The 18,878-nt window shown below is 37.9% G+C and overlaps 1 protein-coding gene across 1 annotated transcript; it reads right to left on the bottom strand.

The window, feature by feature from the left end:
• Positions 1-14,130: 14,130 nt before the first annotated feature.
• Positions 14,131-18,704, bottom strand: supt4h1 (SPT4 homolog, DSIF elongation factor subunit). Its single transcript, NM_001200872.1, is given in 5 exon segments — positions 14,131-14,602; positions 15,608-15,661; positions 15,751-15,806; positions 15,936-16,042; positions 18,542-18,704. Coding segments are annotated over 5 exon segments (354 nt in total). The 5' UTR covers positions 18,611-18,704; the 3' UTR covers positions 14,131-14,534.
• Between the last annotated feature and the right edge of the window lie 174 nt (positions 18,705-18,878).

The raw sequence follows: 18,878 nt of genomic DNA, 5'->3' as shown, positions 1-18,878 counted from the left end.
GACCAAGGTCGAATTTTTGGGCATAATTCTAAAAGATATGTTTGGTGCAAAAACAAGACATTTTATCACCCAAAGAACACCATACCCACAGTGAAGCACGTGGGTGGCAGCATCAATCGATGGGGTTGCTTCTCTTCAGATGGGATTGGGGCTCTAGTCAAGATAGAGGGAATTGTTGATAGCTCCAAATATCAATCTATTTTGGCACAAAACCTGCAGGCCTCTTTTAAACAGCTGAAGATGGAGAAAAAAAAAAAGACCTTCCAGCACAAGTCAATAAAGGAATAGCACTAGAAGAAGATGATCAAAGTTTTGGAATGGCCAAGTCAGATCCCAAGTCTAAATCCTATCAAAAACCTGTGGAATGACTTGAAGAGGGCTGTGCACAGATCACCTCGGATTTTGATAGATCTGGTACATTTTTGCACTGGAATAAAATTAAGAAATTAAGAAATGCTAAGTTGGTATATTCTTACTTAAAAAGACTATATTACTAGTATTTTATTAGTAATTACCTATTAGTTAAGGAATGTGCATACTTTCTAAGGGATATGCTACCGGCTTATTGTGAGTTTTTTCTCTTTCTCTTGAATTTTGTTGGTGGAAAAAAATCTGACATGATTCCGGTTGGTTTCAATTTTTTACATCACAAAAACCTGCGATTTTAACAGGGTTGTGTAGACTTTTTTATATACAGTGTCACCTTTTTAGAAACTTATATATTTTAAAATTATGTAGCACCCTAAAGGGGGTACTCCTAAAGATTTGGGGTACAACAGAGGTTTTTGTTTTCAGAAAAGTAGCAAATACAATCTTTAACCAACCAAAGACTATCCAATTACAGTTACAGTTCCACCTATCATCCTAATAGGTTTGTTTGGACAAACCCTTATGGGAAAATAGTGAGAAGAAGCTAGTCAAAGAATCAATCCTTTTTCCCCCTCTAAGATATACGTACTGTACAGATTGGTAACAAATTAAAGGAAAAGCCAGGAGGCTTATTTTTCCTACTTGTGCACTTAGAGGGAAACATCACTATGAATCATTACAGAGTTATGAGGATGCGAATAATAAACAATGGCCTTCACAGTCATCAAATCTCAACCCAGCTGAACACTTATAGGAGTTTTTGATGCTAGCACTCTCCATCACGATCACCAAGAACAGTGTTCATCCTCTTGCACAGTTACAGAGATGTGTGGAATCTATGTCAAAGTGTATTAAAGCTGTTCTGGTGGCTTGGGATGGCCCAACACCTGTTTTTTCTTTTGTTTCATTTCTCACCCACCTACATGAGAATACAATCTGTTTATTAACAACCGTCTGCATTAAGTTCTATAACCTCTATAAGCCTATAACATCTAAACTCAGTGTTCTTTCAAAGTAGTGCAGCTCATACAGTGAAAGGTCGTGGATATGATCAGATGTAGCACAGGAAGTACGCTGCTGCAGAACAACTCACTCGACTGTGTGATTTCCTGTGCAACGCGCTGCACTGACATCAAATATCACAGTTCCTTATCTACCAAAGCATTTGACTGCATGTCAAATGAGGTACAAATAGGCTAGCAACAGTACTCTGTATTACATGATCAAATTTCTTCTTGTTCAGTTATAAATCAGATGGATCAACAGATGACTCAGCAAAAGGAAATGCATCACTTCATATCATTACATTTCTCAGTTTTCTCACTAAGATCAGTAGATTGATGAGCGCTTGTTCGATAGTGTTGTCGCTAGATCTTCAGTGATGCTGCTGATTTGGATTTCTGAACAGCTAATGTTTAAATCTTTGCACAGACTGAACTCGTAATGCTCTATAGTTTCGTGCATTTTTAAGTTCCGATATATTACATCTCCTATTCAATTATAGATGTGGAGTGAAACCTTTATGAAACATTTATTAAGATTATGAGGCTTCTTCTTCATCCTAGTAGGCTTCAACCCTAAGAGACAACATGAGAGAGAGAGAGAGAGAGAGAGAGAGAGAGAGAGAGTGCGACAGAGCGAGCTAAGTGAGTGAGTGCAGAGGGAAGTGGGGGGATGGGTCAACCACAAAAACTGCAACGGGGAAATTCACACAAAAAACCTTTTCGTTCTTTTAGTCACTGCAAGCTCAAAAACAGCACATGGAAAAAAAAAACGTATGTAATGGATCACTGCTTAAAACAAAAACTAATTACGGTCCTTTGTGGATTTCAGAAGAAAAACTTTGTCTCTTGACATTAAGACGTGTATCTGTAGTGCACTGTGTCCACAGCTCAGAAGCTGACTTCTCAGACTACTCTTGAAAGATACGACCCCCTTAACATAAAACCACTCCTGTCTGGCCATCATTACGAAATAGCGCTCAAAATATAATAACTGATAGACAGATCTGTCGTTTGTCCATTCTATTCCGTCTCCAAAGAATTGTCTTTTCTCTTGCTTTGAATCTGGAACAAGGCCAGAAAAGGTTTCAATTCCCCCTTCCCTATGAGAACACTCTCTCCTGTAACCATGGAGACGCTACCCTGACAAGGTGTGGGTTAAGGTGGGAAGTTTTTTTTTATAGTGTGTGTGACGCCATGTTTTTATATCTTGGTGGGGACCGAATGTCAGCTTTTTTGTGTGTGTGTGTGTGTGTGTGTGTGTGTGTGTGTGTGGACATACAACTGGTCCCCACAATTAAAACATCTTATTTTGTTTTTTTGTTTATTTGTTTAAAAAAATTAACCTGCTGCATTCATTTGAAAACAAAAAGCGCCAAACTGTTTCCTTGTGGTTATGTAGATTACGGTTAAGGTTAGGGTTAGATTAACGTGTAGCATAGCATTAATTATCTTCATTAATAATTATGTTCATGGAAGGTCCTCATAACGACCTGTGTGTACGTGTGTAATGTGTGTGTGTGTTTAATGTGTGTGTTTGTGTGTGTTTATGTGGTCGAGTGGTACAGTTTTAGCACAAAAGCTGGGTGGAAAAAGGTGTGGTGAGAGATGAGATCTTACTGCGAGCGCGTAGTCTCGTCCTGTTTGGTTTCGCTATGACACAGTTGCACGCCGCTGACCTACAAGTTTTCTACTATAGCACTTCCAAATATGCAGATGACCGCCATGTTCCGGTTGAAAGGGCTGCCTAGCGTTAATTACAAGCTGCACTACACTAATGAGGCACACAAGCGGTTGCTCAGGTGTCTGTGTTTGACGTAGAAAGTGAAATAATGTCTGACACAGACAGATTAGTTGTTTAAAATGGCAGTATATCTGTCTAAATGTTTAGGTAAAAGAATGGCTTTGGGAGTCATTCGATAAGGTAAATTCATGCAGTATAGGATGTGCATTCGTACATTTCTTGCCTGTAAGAGCGTAAAAGTCGGTTAGAAAGGAAGCAGGAAGAAATCCTTTTTTCGTTAATGTTAAATGATCAGCTCTTATACCCTTTCACCAAAAGAAGTGAATATAAATGTGCACTGACAGAATGATGTTGAAATGTGTCCAGGCTTTGCTTTAAAAGAATGAGAAGATGAGTAAGATGCTTTCTAGGCTGTACACAAGTGATACATTGTTTAACAGGATAAAATGTTCATGTTTAAATAAATAAATAAATAAATAAAGCAGCAACATTGTGTGTTACACCAAAAAAAGCATGGTTGATGATGTGGAAGTCTATTTAAGTTTATGGTATGTATTCGGGTGAGAAGATTTAGGGCGGAAGTGTGTGTGTGTGTGTGTGTGTGTGTGTGTGTGTGTGTGTGTGTGTGTGTGTGTGTGTGTGTGTGTGTGTGTGTGTGTGTGTGTGTGTGTGTGTGTGTGTGTGTGTGTGTGTGTGTGTGTGTGTGTGTGTGTGTGTGTGTGCGTGCGTGCGTGCGTGTGTGTGGACGCCACCACACCGCTGCTGCAGTGTCAGGGAGGATATGATCACTGCCTGGGTTGCAAGCTCAAAGCTCACTGGCTGACTCGAAGAGGCCACTCTGGCTAAACTGATAGACTTATCAGGGTCAGCAGCTACTTCCCCTCCCTTTCACTTCATCTCTCCTGTTTTATGTCTCCCCCCCCTTTCTTTTGTACCCCGAAACGCAGATAATAACTCAGATGAAGGCTTGCTTGTTTCCAAAATGGCCGCTCTGATCTTCTCGTTTCTGTGACGTGTGTTTATGTGTGTAGGCTATTGTGCACATGCTGTAACTGTGAGTGAAACACAAGACAATGTCCTCATTTTCTGTTCGTCGCTTCTTTAAAATGATCGCCCCAGTCACACTGGGTCTTGGCACATACGTTTCCAAATAAGGGCAAAACAGGCTACGATGTCAACCAGTCACAAAGCGCTTTACAGCCATGTGACTTGTGGGAGATGGTGACAAATAAGAAGGGTTTCATTTTTTTTTTGTACATTTTTTAGGAAGAGCCTGTTCATAAGGCTAATCAACAGCGCTGGGGCTAAACTGAGAATCAGACAGAACATGATCCGTATTAGCATGTTAGCTTAGTCACTAAACTAGTCATTAGAACTAAACTTTTTATAGTTGTCAATACATTATGTGTGCATATGTGAAGATCTGTATAAATTTTCCATGAAAAAAAATACAATTATATATATATATATATATATATATATATATATATATATATATATATATATATATATATATATATATATATATATATAAAACTTTGTTTCTGTTGTATGGGATTAGCCTGTGCCTAGCCATGGAGCTGAAATGACTTGTATGCTAACTTATTTAAATGAATCATTTTTCCAGTAAACTGAAGTTCACAAAACTGATGACTCAAGACATAAACATGTACCATGGTTGAAATATTGCACTCTTAGTAAAAGGGGTTCCTCGAGGGTCAGTGTTGTAACGGTTCTTGCTTTCCACTTTAGATCAATAGATGATAGATAGCTTAGAGGAGAATCAGCACAACTGTAATTTTTTTTTTCAGTTATATCACTCAATAATGACTTTTTTTTTTTTACAGACTTTATACTTCCCACATAACATCATGCACATGTTTGATTCTTTTACCATGTCCCAGTTTCCCCATATCCTCAGTAAATACTGAGTCCTGTGTTACCAAGTTACGTGGCACAGTGTCACATTTGTAACATTGTATGGATCACATTACCTTTAAAGGTAGATAGGAGAATATTAAGTAATGACACTAGACAATTGGATATGCATTACGCACACACAGAGCAATCACATGTTTAAATGCGTATCGTAATTGATTGGCAATGCTGAGTTTATAAAGACATTATCCTTTTTTTGTTAGTTTGTTTTCTTGATTTCCATTTCATTTTTTTTTTGTTATATAAAAGTATCATGATGGCTTTGGTATGGTATATGGTTACTATGGTTTAACTATAATTCTATGATTTTAAAAAGAATAAGGTCTGTATGCGCTCTGCAACAACTGCAATTCATTAACAGTCTGAAAGCCTGTCTGTATAATTAATAATTAATAATAATGTCAAATAATTAGACTTTACCCATGATTTCTCACAATCTTACAAACAGATTTAGCATATACTATTAAAAACAGAGTTCTGAATTTTTTTTTTTCTTTACCTATATGCCATAAAATGGGTTTTTCTTAAATATGTCCAGCATGAGTGGACAAATCTAAGTCCATCCATACTGCTTATCCTACACAGGGTTGCAGCGGAGCCTAGAGCCTATCCCAGGGAACTCAGGGAACAAGATGGGGACACCCTGGACGGGGTACCAACCCATTGCAGGGAACAATCACACATACATTCATACACTACAGACAATTTGGAAATGCTACAATGCATGTCCTTGGATCGGGGGAGGAAACCAGAGTACCCGGAGGAAACCCCAAATCACAGGGAGAACATACAAACTTGCTAACCACTAAGCCACTGTGCTCCCCTATAAATACAGTTGGGGTTTTTTGGGGGGTTTTTTTCAGACAGACATGGAGAAGTGACAGACTGGCCACATGGCATGTAAAGAAGTCACAGTTGGATGGTCCCTAACAGAATTATCAGCAAAATAAGGAACATCAAATTACCAGGATGCTCTTTCAAATATCTAGACTAAATAATTAAGTAATAGGTTAAATGACATCATCCGTGTGAAGGTAAGGAGTGATCATACTGAAGACTTTCAAGAAGTTGTTGTCTGTAGCAGCAGTAAAACTGCAGTGCAAGCTAAAACAGTGTGAGTATGAAAATAACTCACTAAATAAGTGCAGATAAATGTAAAAATGTACCATGGGTTATACATTTCCCTAACAACTTACACAGCACAGAATGGACGATGGATCATAAAGTCTGATGGCAGCCATTATGAAAGACCGCTCCTTGCCTGCAACCTTGAGTTCTCCTTACCCGCAACCTTATTTCTACCTGATGGCTGTGGTCTCTTTCAGTAAATACACATGGTCACATGGCTTACTGAATGGTCTGATGAGGATGAGAATGATGTAAATCATATCTTCTGGTCTTCATAGTCACCAGTTCTCTACTGACTTGCGCACCAATGGGAGATTCTAGAGTGATGGTTAAGACCAAAAATGGTGCTCCAATGAAAGTGATGTGTTTTTTCAGCTCTATCCCTTTATCTGTAGAGTACTATTGTCTCCTACTAGCAAATTATGTTGAAGCAACCAGTGCACTCTTAGAAACGGGATCCTCAAGAAGTGTTTGTTTTATTAGGTGTTCTAAGGAATTGGACTTGGAACCCTCTCTCCAAGGGAAATTGTAACTTGCTATGTGCTGGCATCTCATTAATGAGGAATGGGGGGGGGGGGGGTGAGGAAATTTGCTAAATAGAATTACCGTGTGATCTGTGCATTTCTGGTGAATGCCAGACAGTATTTGGAGTGGTGGTGCTATTTGTCATTTAATTATTTAAAACATTTCGACCATCATCTGATTTACATTAATAGATATAATTAATAATATATCTTTATGACCGTTCCAATGAAAATGACCAAAATAGCATGCTAGTAATATGGGGAAAATGACATTTTATCTTATAAAACCAGAGCTATCCTTCTTTTTCTTCTGCAGTAAAACCTCCAGCACTTCACCAGCTGTCACCTTGACATCCCTGAGCTCATTCAGCAATGTTAATCCTTTAACATTTTTTTTTTTTTTTTTTGCCATGGTGTTATGCAGTTTATTCTTAATTCTTTCAAGTCTTGAAAAACTTCTGTCCATATCAGCCCGTGGATACAGGAAGTGATGTGTGAATACAGTGAAGTTTGAAATTCTTTGCATAGACCAGACCTAGTAGCTTTCAAACAGAAATAGGCAAAATAAATGATCCCGATTGGGTAATCCTGTTTCATGTCATAGCAGTTATTAGCCAGTAAAATGTGAATAAAAGCAAACCGAGCTATGTGTTTATAATGGCAGCATGTTTGACATTTTATGAGAGTACTTACAAGGCAATTACTGTGGAAAGCTATATTAATTTGATGTACACTCTATGGCCAAAGGTATGTGGGCACCTGACCATTACACCCAAATGTGGTTCTTCCCCAAACTTGGAAGCCATAATTGTTTAGCATTACAATTTCCCTTCACTGGTACTAAGAGACCCAAACCTGTACCAGCATGAAAGTACGCCTATACACAAAGCAAGTTCCATGAAGACAAGGTCTGCCAGAGTTGGTGTAGAAGAACTCAAGTGGACTTCACAAAAACCCTGATCTCAACCAGACTGAACACCTTTGGGATGAACTGGAATGCAGATCACACGCCAGAACTTCTAACCTGACATCAGAGCCAAAGACTTTGGCGTGTGGCTGTGGGGATTTGTGCTCATTCAGCTCATTAGTGAGGTCAGTCACTGATGTTTGGCGAGGAGGCCGGCGTTCCAGTTCATCCCTATAAGTGTTCAGTGAGGTTGTGCAGGACACTTGAATTCATCCACTCAAACTTTGGCAAACCATGTCTTCATGGACTTCGCTTTGTGCTTAGGGGTATTGTCACATGTTTGGGCCCCTCAGTTCCAGTGAGGACAAATTAATGATAATGATAATGAGTCTTTATTGATCACGTATACATTACAGCACAGTGAAATTTTTTTCTTCACATATCCCAGCATGTCAGGAAGTGGGGGTCAGAGTGCAGGGTCAGTCATGATGCAGCGCCCCTGAAGCAAAGGAGGTTAAGGGCCTTGCTCAAGGGCACAACAGTGGCATCTTGGCAGTGCTGGGGCTTGAACCCCCAACTTTCCAATCAGTAACCCAGAGGTATTACCTATTGTAATTCTGAACAATTATGTGCTTCCAACTTTGTGGCAACAGTTTCGGGAAGAACCATATTTGGGTGTAATGGTCAGGTGTCTACATACTTTTGACCTTATAGTGTAAAGGTTTCTTCATTTTGTCCTTCAGGGGAAACTCATAAGTTGCTGTTTTCTTTTGAAAGGTTTTAAAGTAACGTCTGTTGGTTGGTCTTTTCTGGTCCAACACCATGTGTCAAATTGTGTAGTAGTGAAATAGTGAGATTATCAGTTGTACTGTTTATTGACGGTTGGACAGTGTCAAACGTTTGACAGTTGTCAGTGTTAAACGTTGGTCAGTTGTCCAACGTTGGTTCGTAATTGCTAAAGGTTCCTCAATAGTGTAGGCATAGATAAAAGGTGGATTTCAGGTTTGCCCCCTAAACCCACCGACTGGCCCATATTTCAATATTTTAAGTGCTTGTGATAATAAACATGCTTAGAAACAAAGGTATCAAACTATGCTTTTTCTTGTCTCTGGGGTCGTACCATCGCTTGTAACTTTTTACCTTTTTATTTTTTGCATGTGGAAGGTGCATGTGGTAGCTTCTAGAGTAGTTAATATTTTAAGTATTTTATTTGTAAAGGTAAAAGATACACACAAAATGTACGAAATATGCTACAAGGAGAAGTCTGATACCTTTATTTCTGAGAGCGTATGGTGCTCAATGTAATCTTTTGTCTTAGAATGTCAGGTTCCAATCACTGTTAGTTTGTCACATATTCAGATCAGATTTTGTGGTTTACAAAAAAACAAACCATTCACCAAAAGCACAAAACCAACAAGAAAATGGAAAATCACAGAAACCTGAGTAATATCTCAACAGTTAAATCAATAGTTGATGGCTTAGGAAAGTCTGCTTCATTGCCAGTCTAGCTTAGAGTTCTGAGAAATAAAACCATTATGGTTAAGAGAGAAACAGGAAGTAGACACCTGATCTGAGCTACAGTCAGGCACACAGGCCTCGCTCATTTGATTATCACTGATGCTTAACACTGTTTTTGTGTGTGTGTGTTGTTGTTTTTTTTTACAGAAATGTCCTCAATTGGCTTGTAATGCTTCAGATCATCCGAATTCTCCAAGAGCAGCTGGGCTGATAGCTGTGTAACAAACAGTACTGACTTGAAGTGAATCAAGAGTTAGTCAGGTAAAGAGTGATTTAATGCCACAAAAAGTACAAAAATGGTCTTTTCCTCATAACTCAGTCAGGCTTGTGAAATACAAATGATCTGAGATCATGAGTGGCTTCATAGAGGTGTGTGATCTACAGTGTGGGTTGCTGTATATTTTTGCAGGTCTGGGTGCAAAACAGAGGCACTTTGAAGTGCACGAATAACTTTTGGGCGCCAAGAATCTATTATGTATTTGTGGTTAAGTGCAACAGAGCCTAAGGCAAACAAACTCACGACCCCACTTTCCCGCCAGATTACCATGTAGCCCACAAGCACAGCCATGCACGAATGCGTTCTTTTCTTTTCTCTTTTCTCTTTTTTTTAGACTTCACATAAAAGCTAACATTGTTTGTAAAAAAGAAAAAGAAAAAAAGAAAAAAAGAAATACAGAGTATTCCCCAAAGACACAATAAATCAAGAATGAACAAAATGCACTTTGAAAAAGCAATGCAAGGGCTCTTCAAACATCAGTCAAATTTCTGCTAAACTCAGCACTCATGTTTCTTTTCTCTTGGCATTACTGATTATGGATATGAAACTTTCATCATTTACAAAAATTAAAAGATGACTTGGATGTTGCATGATAGCTGATTCTAAGTTGCTTAATGTCTTTAATAAGGCATAGTATAAGTATAAAATATATTGCTCACTTGTGATATGACACACCTCGGTGAGTTTACAGGTAGAAGAAAAATGTGAAACCATTATTTATTTCTGGTGATAATATAATGTACTTGACTGGTAACAGCTAACTATAACTCTGTATGTCTCATCAGAGTTACTCTATTTTTAATCTAACATTTGATCATTTAGGGAATAAAGCAGTTGTTCGTTCGCCTTAGCTAATGTTTAGGTGAAAGGGGCAGTAATTTACCATCAGTAACTAAAATCAGCATGTGATTTAAGGCTAAGGTCTTTGCTGTACTTTTACTAAAAGCAAATAGATTTTTTATGCCAACAAGCACAAGTAGGTTTTAAGACGAGTTTTGAGGCACCTTGTCTAATGGAGTCTAGGGATGTATAAAGCAGATAAATTCCTGGTCACCCTGGAGTTTTAACTGTGACCTTGTGACCTTACAATATCAAGGATCTTTGCGTAATCAAAGATGATAGTAATTCATACTATATAATGCAGAGCCAGACCATTAAGAGCATGTAATATACTGAACTCTAAAATGATCTGGGAGCCAATGAAGTGAAGTGAGATCTGGTGTAATGTGCACTGAACTGCAGGTGGGACAACAAGGACTGAATGGCCTCAATGTGTAATGAGTTGCAATAATCAATATAAGATGAAATGAACTCATTAATAATTTCCTCTAAATCAATAAAAGAGAGAAAGAGCTTTGAGTGAAGAATTTGCTCAAGCCTAGACCTAGACTAGCGTTTCTCAGTCCCAGTCCTTAGAATATTTAAGCTGCTTAAATGTACATTGCAGAATGTTCAGAGAGCTGGATTAGGAAGCAAATAACCCGAAAAGGGCTTTAAATTGAGAACAGTTTTATATCATTTCAATAAACAACCCAGAATTGTCCACATAACTGTGACTCTGTGTTAAACTAGTAAGATGGTGTAAGAAGGAAATGGAACTCTCTCTCTCTCTCTCTCTCTCTCTCTCTCTCTCTCTCTATATATATATATATATATATATATATATATATATATATATATATATATATATATATTTTTTTTTTTTTTTTTTTTTAAATAAGTCACTGGTGTGTCTTTTGAGGACTGTTGGCCTTTTGTACTTACGCCATCCCTTCCCTGAAAATAACAATTTCTCCCTTAAGTCATCAGTCGCTCTTTTATGAAAGATGTCCCATCGAGAACTTGAGGCAGAATCATACCATAAGCTTTGGGATCTTTATGCAAAAGAATGATTACTCATTTAATTGTTCTTATGAGTCAAGGTGAAAGTGTTTTGCTGTCATGTGAGGGGGATTGTGGTGGTTTCCCTCGAAACGTGATGGGCGTATATGTGAGGAGAGGTACAAAAAAAAGCAACCCCCACTAAAACGAACACCATGCTCTTTTTTTTTTTCATTTTGGATATTAAACTTACTCTTACACATTTTCTCCTTCTGCCTTTTTCAAATTTGCTTTGTTTTTTTTGTTTTTTTTAATAAAATAAAATCACACATGAATGGGTGCATTGGGTGACGATTGTGAAATAGAGTTGTGTGCCATCATGAGACTGACTGTCTTATGGATATTGCAGGGTAATGATGGTATGACAACACTTCCTCTGACAGCACAGACTCTTTTTTTTAAAAAAAAAAAACAAAAAAAAAAAACATTTAATGGACACCAGAGAAACAAGGACTTAATCTTAATCTACTCTTACATCAATTCCAAATTATTCTTCATCTTCTTATTTTTTAATCATAGAGGAAGATGGTGTTATAGATAGCATTGCTGCCTCACAACTCCAGGGTCACTGGTTCGAGCCCGTGCTCAGGCTACTGTCCTCCAGGTTCTCTGGTTTCCTCACCTCCCAAAAACATGCTAGTAGGTGAACTTGCTATGCTAGGTGTGAATGCGTGTATGAATGTGTTTGTGTGTATCTCTGAGATTGATTGATGTCCCACCCAGGGTGTATTCCCACCTCAGGCCCAGTGTTCTTGGGATAGGCTGCTGATCTAACACAACCCTGAACAGGATTACTGAAAATGAATAAATGAATGAATGAAAAACCTACCCCCCCAAAAAAAAAATTATGCACACATTCACACTTTTCCAAGTTTGTCCTTTTGGGACCGGCTGCTGCAGCACACATGAGAACTAGTACGTGTTTCAGTCCTCATATTTCAGGCTCTCAGTCCAATGTACAGCTTGTACTAATGTCTACCAATATTCGCTTTAGATTAAAGCATGTGGTAAAATAATAAATGTAAACTAATCTTTATTGTTAGTTAGATGCAATGTTCTGAATATGAAAATACTCCATTTTGCATCTAGTTTTTGTATGGCAGTGTAGCAGAGCTAAAGCGCCCCCTCCTGGTAATCATTAGATTTAAAAATGACTTCAGCCTTGTCACACTGTGCGGGATGATCCCAATAAAATCTTGGCTAAATTCTATGTGCAGTAACATGTTCTTCATATCAGATTATACAATAAAGATCCTCTGATGATAGACTTCCTAATAAAGAAAATGACTACAGTCATCAAGTAGTGTGATCTGGACTAGTACAAGTAGGCTGGTGAGGTTATGTTCATTAATATGAGCAGGACAGAATTTTAAATGGACAAACATAAATAATCCGTTTTGCATGTCAAATGTCACGTAATCCTGTGCTAGAGGTCTATGAAGCATGAGGCGGTTATTATATTATGATATTTTATTATTGAGTTATTATAGGTATTGGCCTGTTTGACTAGTAACTTGAATTTAATGGTTGTACAACAAACCATAAAATAGTTCAGGAATAAAAAGCTCAATATAGTCAAAATATTATTTTATGCCTTTAAATAATGAACAAATAAATAATGCCAGATTATTTTTTATTAAAATACAATTGTAATGAGGGGTTCCATGGAATCCACTGAATATTTTGCATTTAAAAGGGCCATTGGTTGTTCGTGGCAGGGGTCACGCTGAGATCAAAATTTTCTGATACTGCCGGACTGCTGTCAGCTGTCTTCGGTAACAGTGGCACCGCTGATCTCAACTCACAACCGAAGGATTATTTGTCTGCGACATCAAAAACAGGGTGAGATATTGTACCACATAAACCAGGCTTTAGACTCTGTTGCTATGGTGTTTTAGACTGTATGCTTTAACAAGCTTTCTACAGAAAAACACGGTTCGATGAACATGGAATTGTGTTTTGTAGATAAACTGTCTCTTTTCCATCCAGAAACCAAGGAGGATGTAAGCTTTTACTCTCAAAACTGGAACTCATTCATCTTGACAGGAACACTTTCTGAGAACGAGCAGCAAACAGTAACCTGAAGTCAGGATCAAACCAGGACTTGCTGCCTCACGGCTCTAAGGTTCTCTCACAGCTCAAGTTACTGTCTGTGTGGAGTTCAACATATTCAAACCCCGCTCCTTCCAGGTTCTCCAAGTTCCTCCCACCTCTGACAAACATGCTGGTGAGAGCATCTGAATGAGTGTGTATGGTGCATGATGGACTCCCACCTTTTGCCAAATGTTCCTGGGATACACTCCGGCTCCACCACATCTCTGACCAGGATAAAGCAGTTACTGAAGACTTTGACAGACCTACAGCTCCCCCTCCTGGTAGACAATCAAAAATGACCTACAGTCTTGCACAGAGTGTAATAGTTTGCACACCCCCTTGTTTCCTGGATTTGACAGTTTATCTACAAAACAAACATATTCCTTGTTAAATGAATAGTGTTTTCTTAGTGAAAGCCTCAACATCACAGCCTTACATTACAGCAAGTGGGTCTGTAAGCAGTTACTCTTATTAGCAAGCTCAGAAGTTGACATTTTAGGTCTTTTATTCGAGTCTAATTTTAAGATTTAATCCTTCTGAAAACCATTCTTCAGGAATTGAAAGTAATATCAACACCAAGACCCAACCGATAGGTGGAATAAAAACCTTCACAAACTCTTTTTGATTATTATTTTTTTATCATCACGTATAAAATCCAATGCACAAATGTCTTGGTTTAATTAAAGGTTTGCAAACATTTGCACTGAACTATATGTAATTTGCAGAACAGACTCATTAACCCATCAATGTTTTTTGTAAGAAGCTTTTATTCAAATGTGATTAGTCAGCATTGTCAAACCAATAAAGTCACTGCTGTGGTGCTCTTTCAATCCAACAAGATAAATATAATGAGAAAATAAGACTTCTGTACGATTAAAAGAAACACAAGATTCCAGAAGTAAATGAAGCAAAAGAATATTACAGCGATATCCACAAAAGTTAAAGTTCACCAGTCCAGTTCTCAAGGGCTTTTAGCTATTTATTCTTACATCAGCGGTGAGATATTACAGGCTGTAGAGCACTGTGTGGCTCAGAAGCTGGAATACAATCGGATTAACAGACTTCTTCAGACAGGTGACGATAATCAACAGTGTAGCATTTAGCTGAGGAAAGTTTCTGGGATGCGATGCCAAAGCTGTGCTGTGCGTCACGTTTACGTCTTCACTGCCGTGTCTCTGGACCTGTAGATGACTCCTCTGCTCTTTAGTTCTCGCACCACTCCTACAGAAACACATTACAAACAGTGACACACAGTTTAACATTAAAAGCCCACAGACATTATAAATTATTATTAATTAGAGCCCTGGTCATCTTAATTACTGCTAGATTTACTAGCATTTTCAATGTTTGTCTAGTACAGAATATTTGCTTTTTTTTTTTTTTTTGAACATCTTAATTCTACACAGTCCATTTTAAATGCTCCATTGCCAACGTTTGTAAAACTATTCTAATAGGAAGTTTACTGTATTCTTCTTACAAATATTTGTACTTGTTTCTAACCTACTCCAACTAAAGTCCACTGGAACGAATGCATCACTGCCAGTGTCTTTATACTATCCTGAATGGCATTTTAGGCTCTTGAAAATGTGTGTTGCTTCATATATTTTTATGTTTCACCCTTACTTAAGTGGATAATCGCACTGTGATACTGTAGACTTGCACCCAAGAACTGCTGCTGTAATCTGAAATACTGTCCTGTGCTCATCCCAGGATTCTTATTCACAATATGCTCAGACTGAACATCCTTTCAACACACTTAGTACTTTTTGTCTTGACAATATAAAGCTGTAGAAGTGTACTGATTTATAATCCAAGTATCTAGCAACACCCAGAAGATGAGCAGTTCCTTTTTGGTGGGGAGTTACTGCTACTGTCAGCCCTGGCTTCCTCGTTAGAGATCAAAATCAGATTTTTGTAATGCTGCTTTGTGACAAATAATACTGTTAAAAGCACTGCACAAAAAGTTTAATTGAATATACAAACTGGAATCATATTCCTAACTATTTATCTAACCTATATATCAAGCTAATAGTTTTTAATGAACTTTTGTGCATTTGTATTTCATGGTGGTTCATTTGTCGTTTTAAACTGTTAACTGTAAACAGGGCAATATTGAAAGCAGATGGTCAGGATTTAGGCTCTCACCTGCCCCCTAGTGGACACTGGAATACTGTGCCTGAAAAATTCTGCTTATAGTGCTGTAAATAAGATTAATCCTCAACTAACCTGGAGGTAACCTTCCAGTTACGGTTACAGCATAGACACCTGCCTTGAAATTTCCTGTGAACAAAAATAACAGGTTTATAAATGCAGTAATCATTAGATACACAGAAGAGACTCTGAGTTATAGTGAAGTGCATGAATGTTACCTATTCTTTGCCACTTAGCCACCCAGCTGTCTTCAGGACTCATCATTGCAATGACACTATAAAGAAAGCACACACACACACACACACACACACACACACACACACACACACACACACACACATACAGTAAGCAGCTTTTTAAAAATGCTTTATTAGAAAAAAGAATCCAAAACAACACAGCATACCCATCAAAGGAGGAGCTTGTGCATTCATAAACCATCTCCCGGTTCCCCTTCATTTGCAGGTAGGACTCACAGTTATCGCAGCCGTCATACTCGAACTGGTCAATAGTCTGTAGAAGCAGAGAAAGAAAGTGTAACCAATATCGTGTTTCACTCCTACATCCATTAACTCAGGACTAATAGACGTTAAACGTACAAATGCATTCTAAATACAATAATTTACCTGAAAAACTTTATTTGAAAAATAACCTATAAATGTGCTATACTGTATTCACTTATGATGCAAATGTCCTTTAGTCTGTACTTGTTTGAAATACTAAATTTCATGCACTTTTTTGCCCCAAAGTTGTCAAAAGAAATGAAATGGTTCCTAGAACACAAAATCTGTGTTTTGTCACATCTCTGGATTTTAAGACCTGTGGAGTGAAATTTTAGACATTACACGAAGATATTCAGTGTTAATATTTTCTCCAGGGGAGCTGCCAATAATATTCATTGTTGGTGCCTATTATTTTTAAAGGAAAAGGAAAGCGTTACATTTAAAAAGCAACTTGAGCGAATTGTTGCTGGTCGTGCCCTCGTGTTCAAACACAATCTGCATCTCCTGATTTAATTAGCGAGGGTGGTAGTGGTCACCCACAGAGAGGCACTCATGTTATTAATATGCCGGCAGAACCATACAGAGATTTGTATTCTATAGACAAAATGAGTGAGTCTGACCAGTTCAAACACTGATGATGCACAACACTACAACTTAGGAGACAAAATCTCTGTGTGAGGGATGCCATACTCTCTCTCCCCTGTCAGTCATAGTGACACTAGGCAATCGTAGGCATGCGTGAGCTCATGTATGTGGAAGAGGACAGATAGAGCTCTCCTGAGTGTGTTTTGCACTGTCTTGTGACGTGGCATGAGCAGCTGTTGGAAAAGATGTGGTTGGCTGGCATTACATGTCTGAGCAGAAGCATGTGTTCACCCTCCTCGCTGAAGCTTTATAGCCAGCGAAGCTTTAATAAATGCTTCTTTTAAACCACATAGACAGCAGCTTCATGCACACTAAGCCTGGTATACAAATTGTATGTAAATATACACTGCATGCAAAGATAGAGCATGTTTATAATTATCGTAATGTCCAATACCAACAATTTGCACAAAATATTTACTCAATCATAGTAAGAAAGTATAGAAATAAATGAATGACGTCATAGCGAACGTGGAATAAAAAGCGTCACCAGTGGAGAAAGATCAATGTGCGCCATTTGGCTCCTGGTTGATGTTAACCGTGTTGAGTTTTACTCTAAACTCAGTGCTGAAACAGACTAGAGGGTGTCCCAGATGTCCAGAATCATAGGGTTAAGGTACATTTTTGCAGACAATCAAATCTAAACGATTTGCCTCATAGTTATTTGTGTATTGAGAGGAATGGTGGACATGCTGAGCAAGTTCTATAAATAAAACCTTTTGGGGGTTTTTTTTATCCCATATGATGCTGGACTTACAGGACACCATGTACTTCTGCTATCTGCACACCACACATGAAAATAAAACAATCCTAGAGAAAAGTATAAAAGCGGGTAGGATTGATGAGCAGGTTTGTGTCAAGTAGAAGAGTGTGGGAATTAAATAAGCCACACCCTCAATACCATCTGACGTCACTCTGTGTCAGTTGCTTTGTCTAACCAAACTTTTTTCTACAACACTTGTTTGGAGAACATTGTCAATAAAATAGCAATGAAGACTTGCAATATTTTTCATGAATATAGGGCATTTTTGTGTGTAAATCTGAATAATTTTGTATATTGTTTTTGTATACTTTGTTTGGATAATTTAAAAAAAACCTTTTTAAAAATATATATAGTATGTTAGTCAGTAGAAATAAGAATACGCAAAACAAGAAATAACGCAGTTCAAGATTAGAGATCGTGTGTTTTGTTATTCTTTCATGAAATTCCCTGACGTTACCATTAACCACATATCTTGTTCATTTTTGCTCTTTTCCATGAAGGGTGCCATTCATTTTGTAGTCGCTTGTAAATGTTAGGGATAAGGAAAGCATGTTTCTACCACTGGAATAAAGTTGGTTTGACGTTGGACGTTCGATATTCGCAGATATGCGGAAATTAAGAGACCGTCTTTAAAGTTACATACGACATTGCTAAACACGTTTCTAACTTCAATAACATTTGAAGGGAATGACTTACTGTCATATAACCAACTGTAAAGTGTTCATCTAGGTGTTAGCAATAATACACACCTCTTAGAGTTTTGATATTTATTAAAATAAGCTATTAAATCACATGTCAACTTTAGAGACGGTCCCTTAATTTCCGCATATCTGCGAATATCGAACGTCCAACGTCAAACCAACTTTATTCCAATGTTTCTGCCGTACTTGTAATAGCATAATAGCTACCTGGTTAGCTAACTTAATGACAGAAAAGGTTGGTATTATTGCAAAGCTAGCTACGAGGCGTTAATAGAAGTAAACACGCCATTTTAATTCATCAAAAATAATGTGCTGTGCAAAACGTATAGCTTTTAAACCCACATTTCCCACTTAGCCCTAAGCTAACTCGCTGTAAATACTGCACTAGGTCCAAAAAGCTTACCTTGACGAGAGAACATAGCAGACAAGCCCGCAGATGACGAAGATCTTTTGGTACGGTCTCCAATGACATTGTGTAACCTAAATTACTAAATCTTATTTCACAAAATGTGTTTATTTTATTTTATAAACTCTAGAGAATAGCTCAATAGTGTAGTGTGCTTTTCCGGCGCATGTAATGACGTCATAAATTTGCGCCGGCGGTCTTTGTGCAGTGTTTTACGGCGGTTTGCAGACTAGGTTAAGGTGCATTACCGCCACCTACTGATGTGGAGTGGAGACTTTCGCATTAAAACATTTAAATCTAATGTATAATAAAGAAAAGATACCATATTATACAA

Source organism: Ictalurus punctatus, chromosome 28, assembly GCF_001660625.3.
Source record: "Ictalurus punctatus breed USDA103 chromosome 28, Coco_2.0, whole genome shotgun sequence".
NCBI lineage: Eukaryota > Metazoa > Chordata > Actinopteri > Siluriformes > Ictaluridae > Ictalurus > Ictalurus punctatus.
This window is presented reverse-complemented; position numbering and strand designations above follow the sequence as displayed.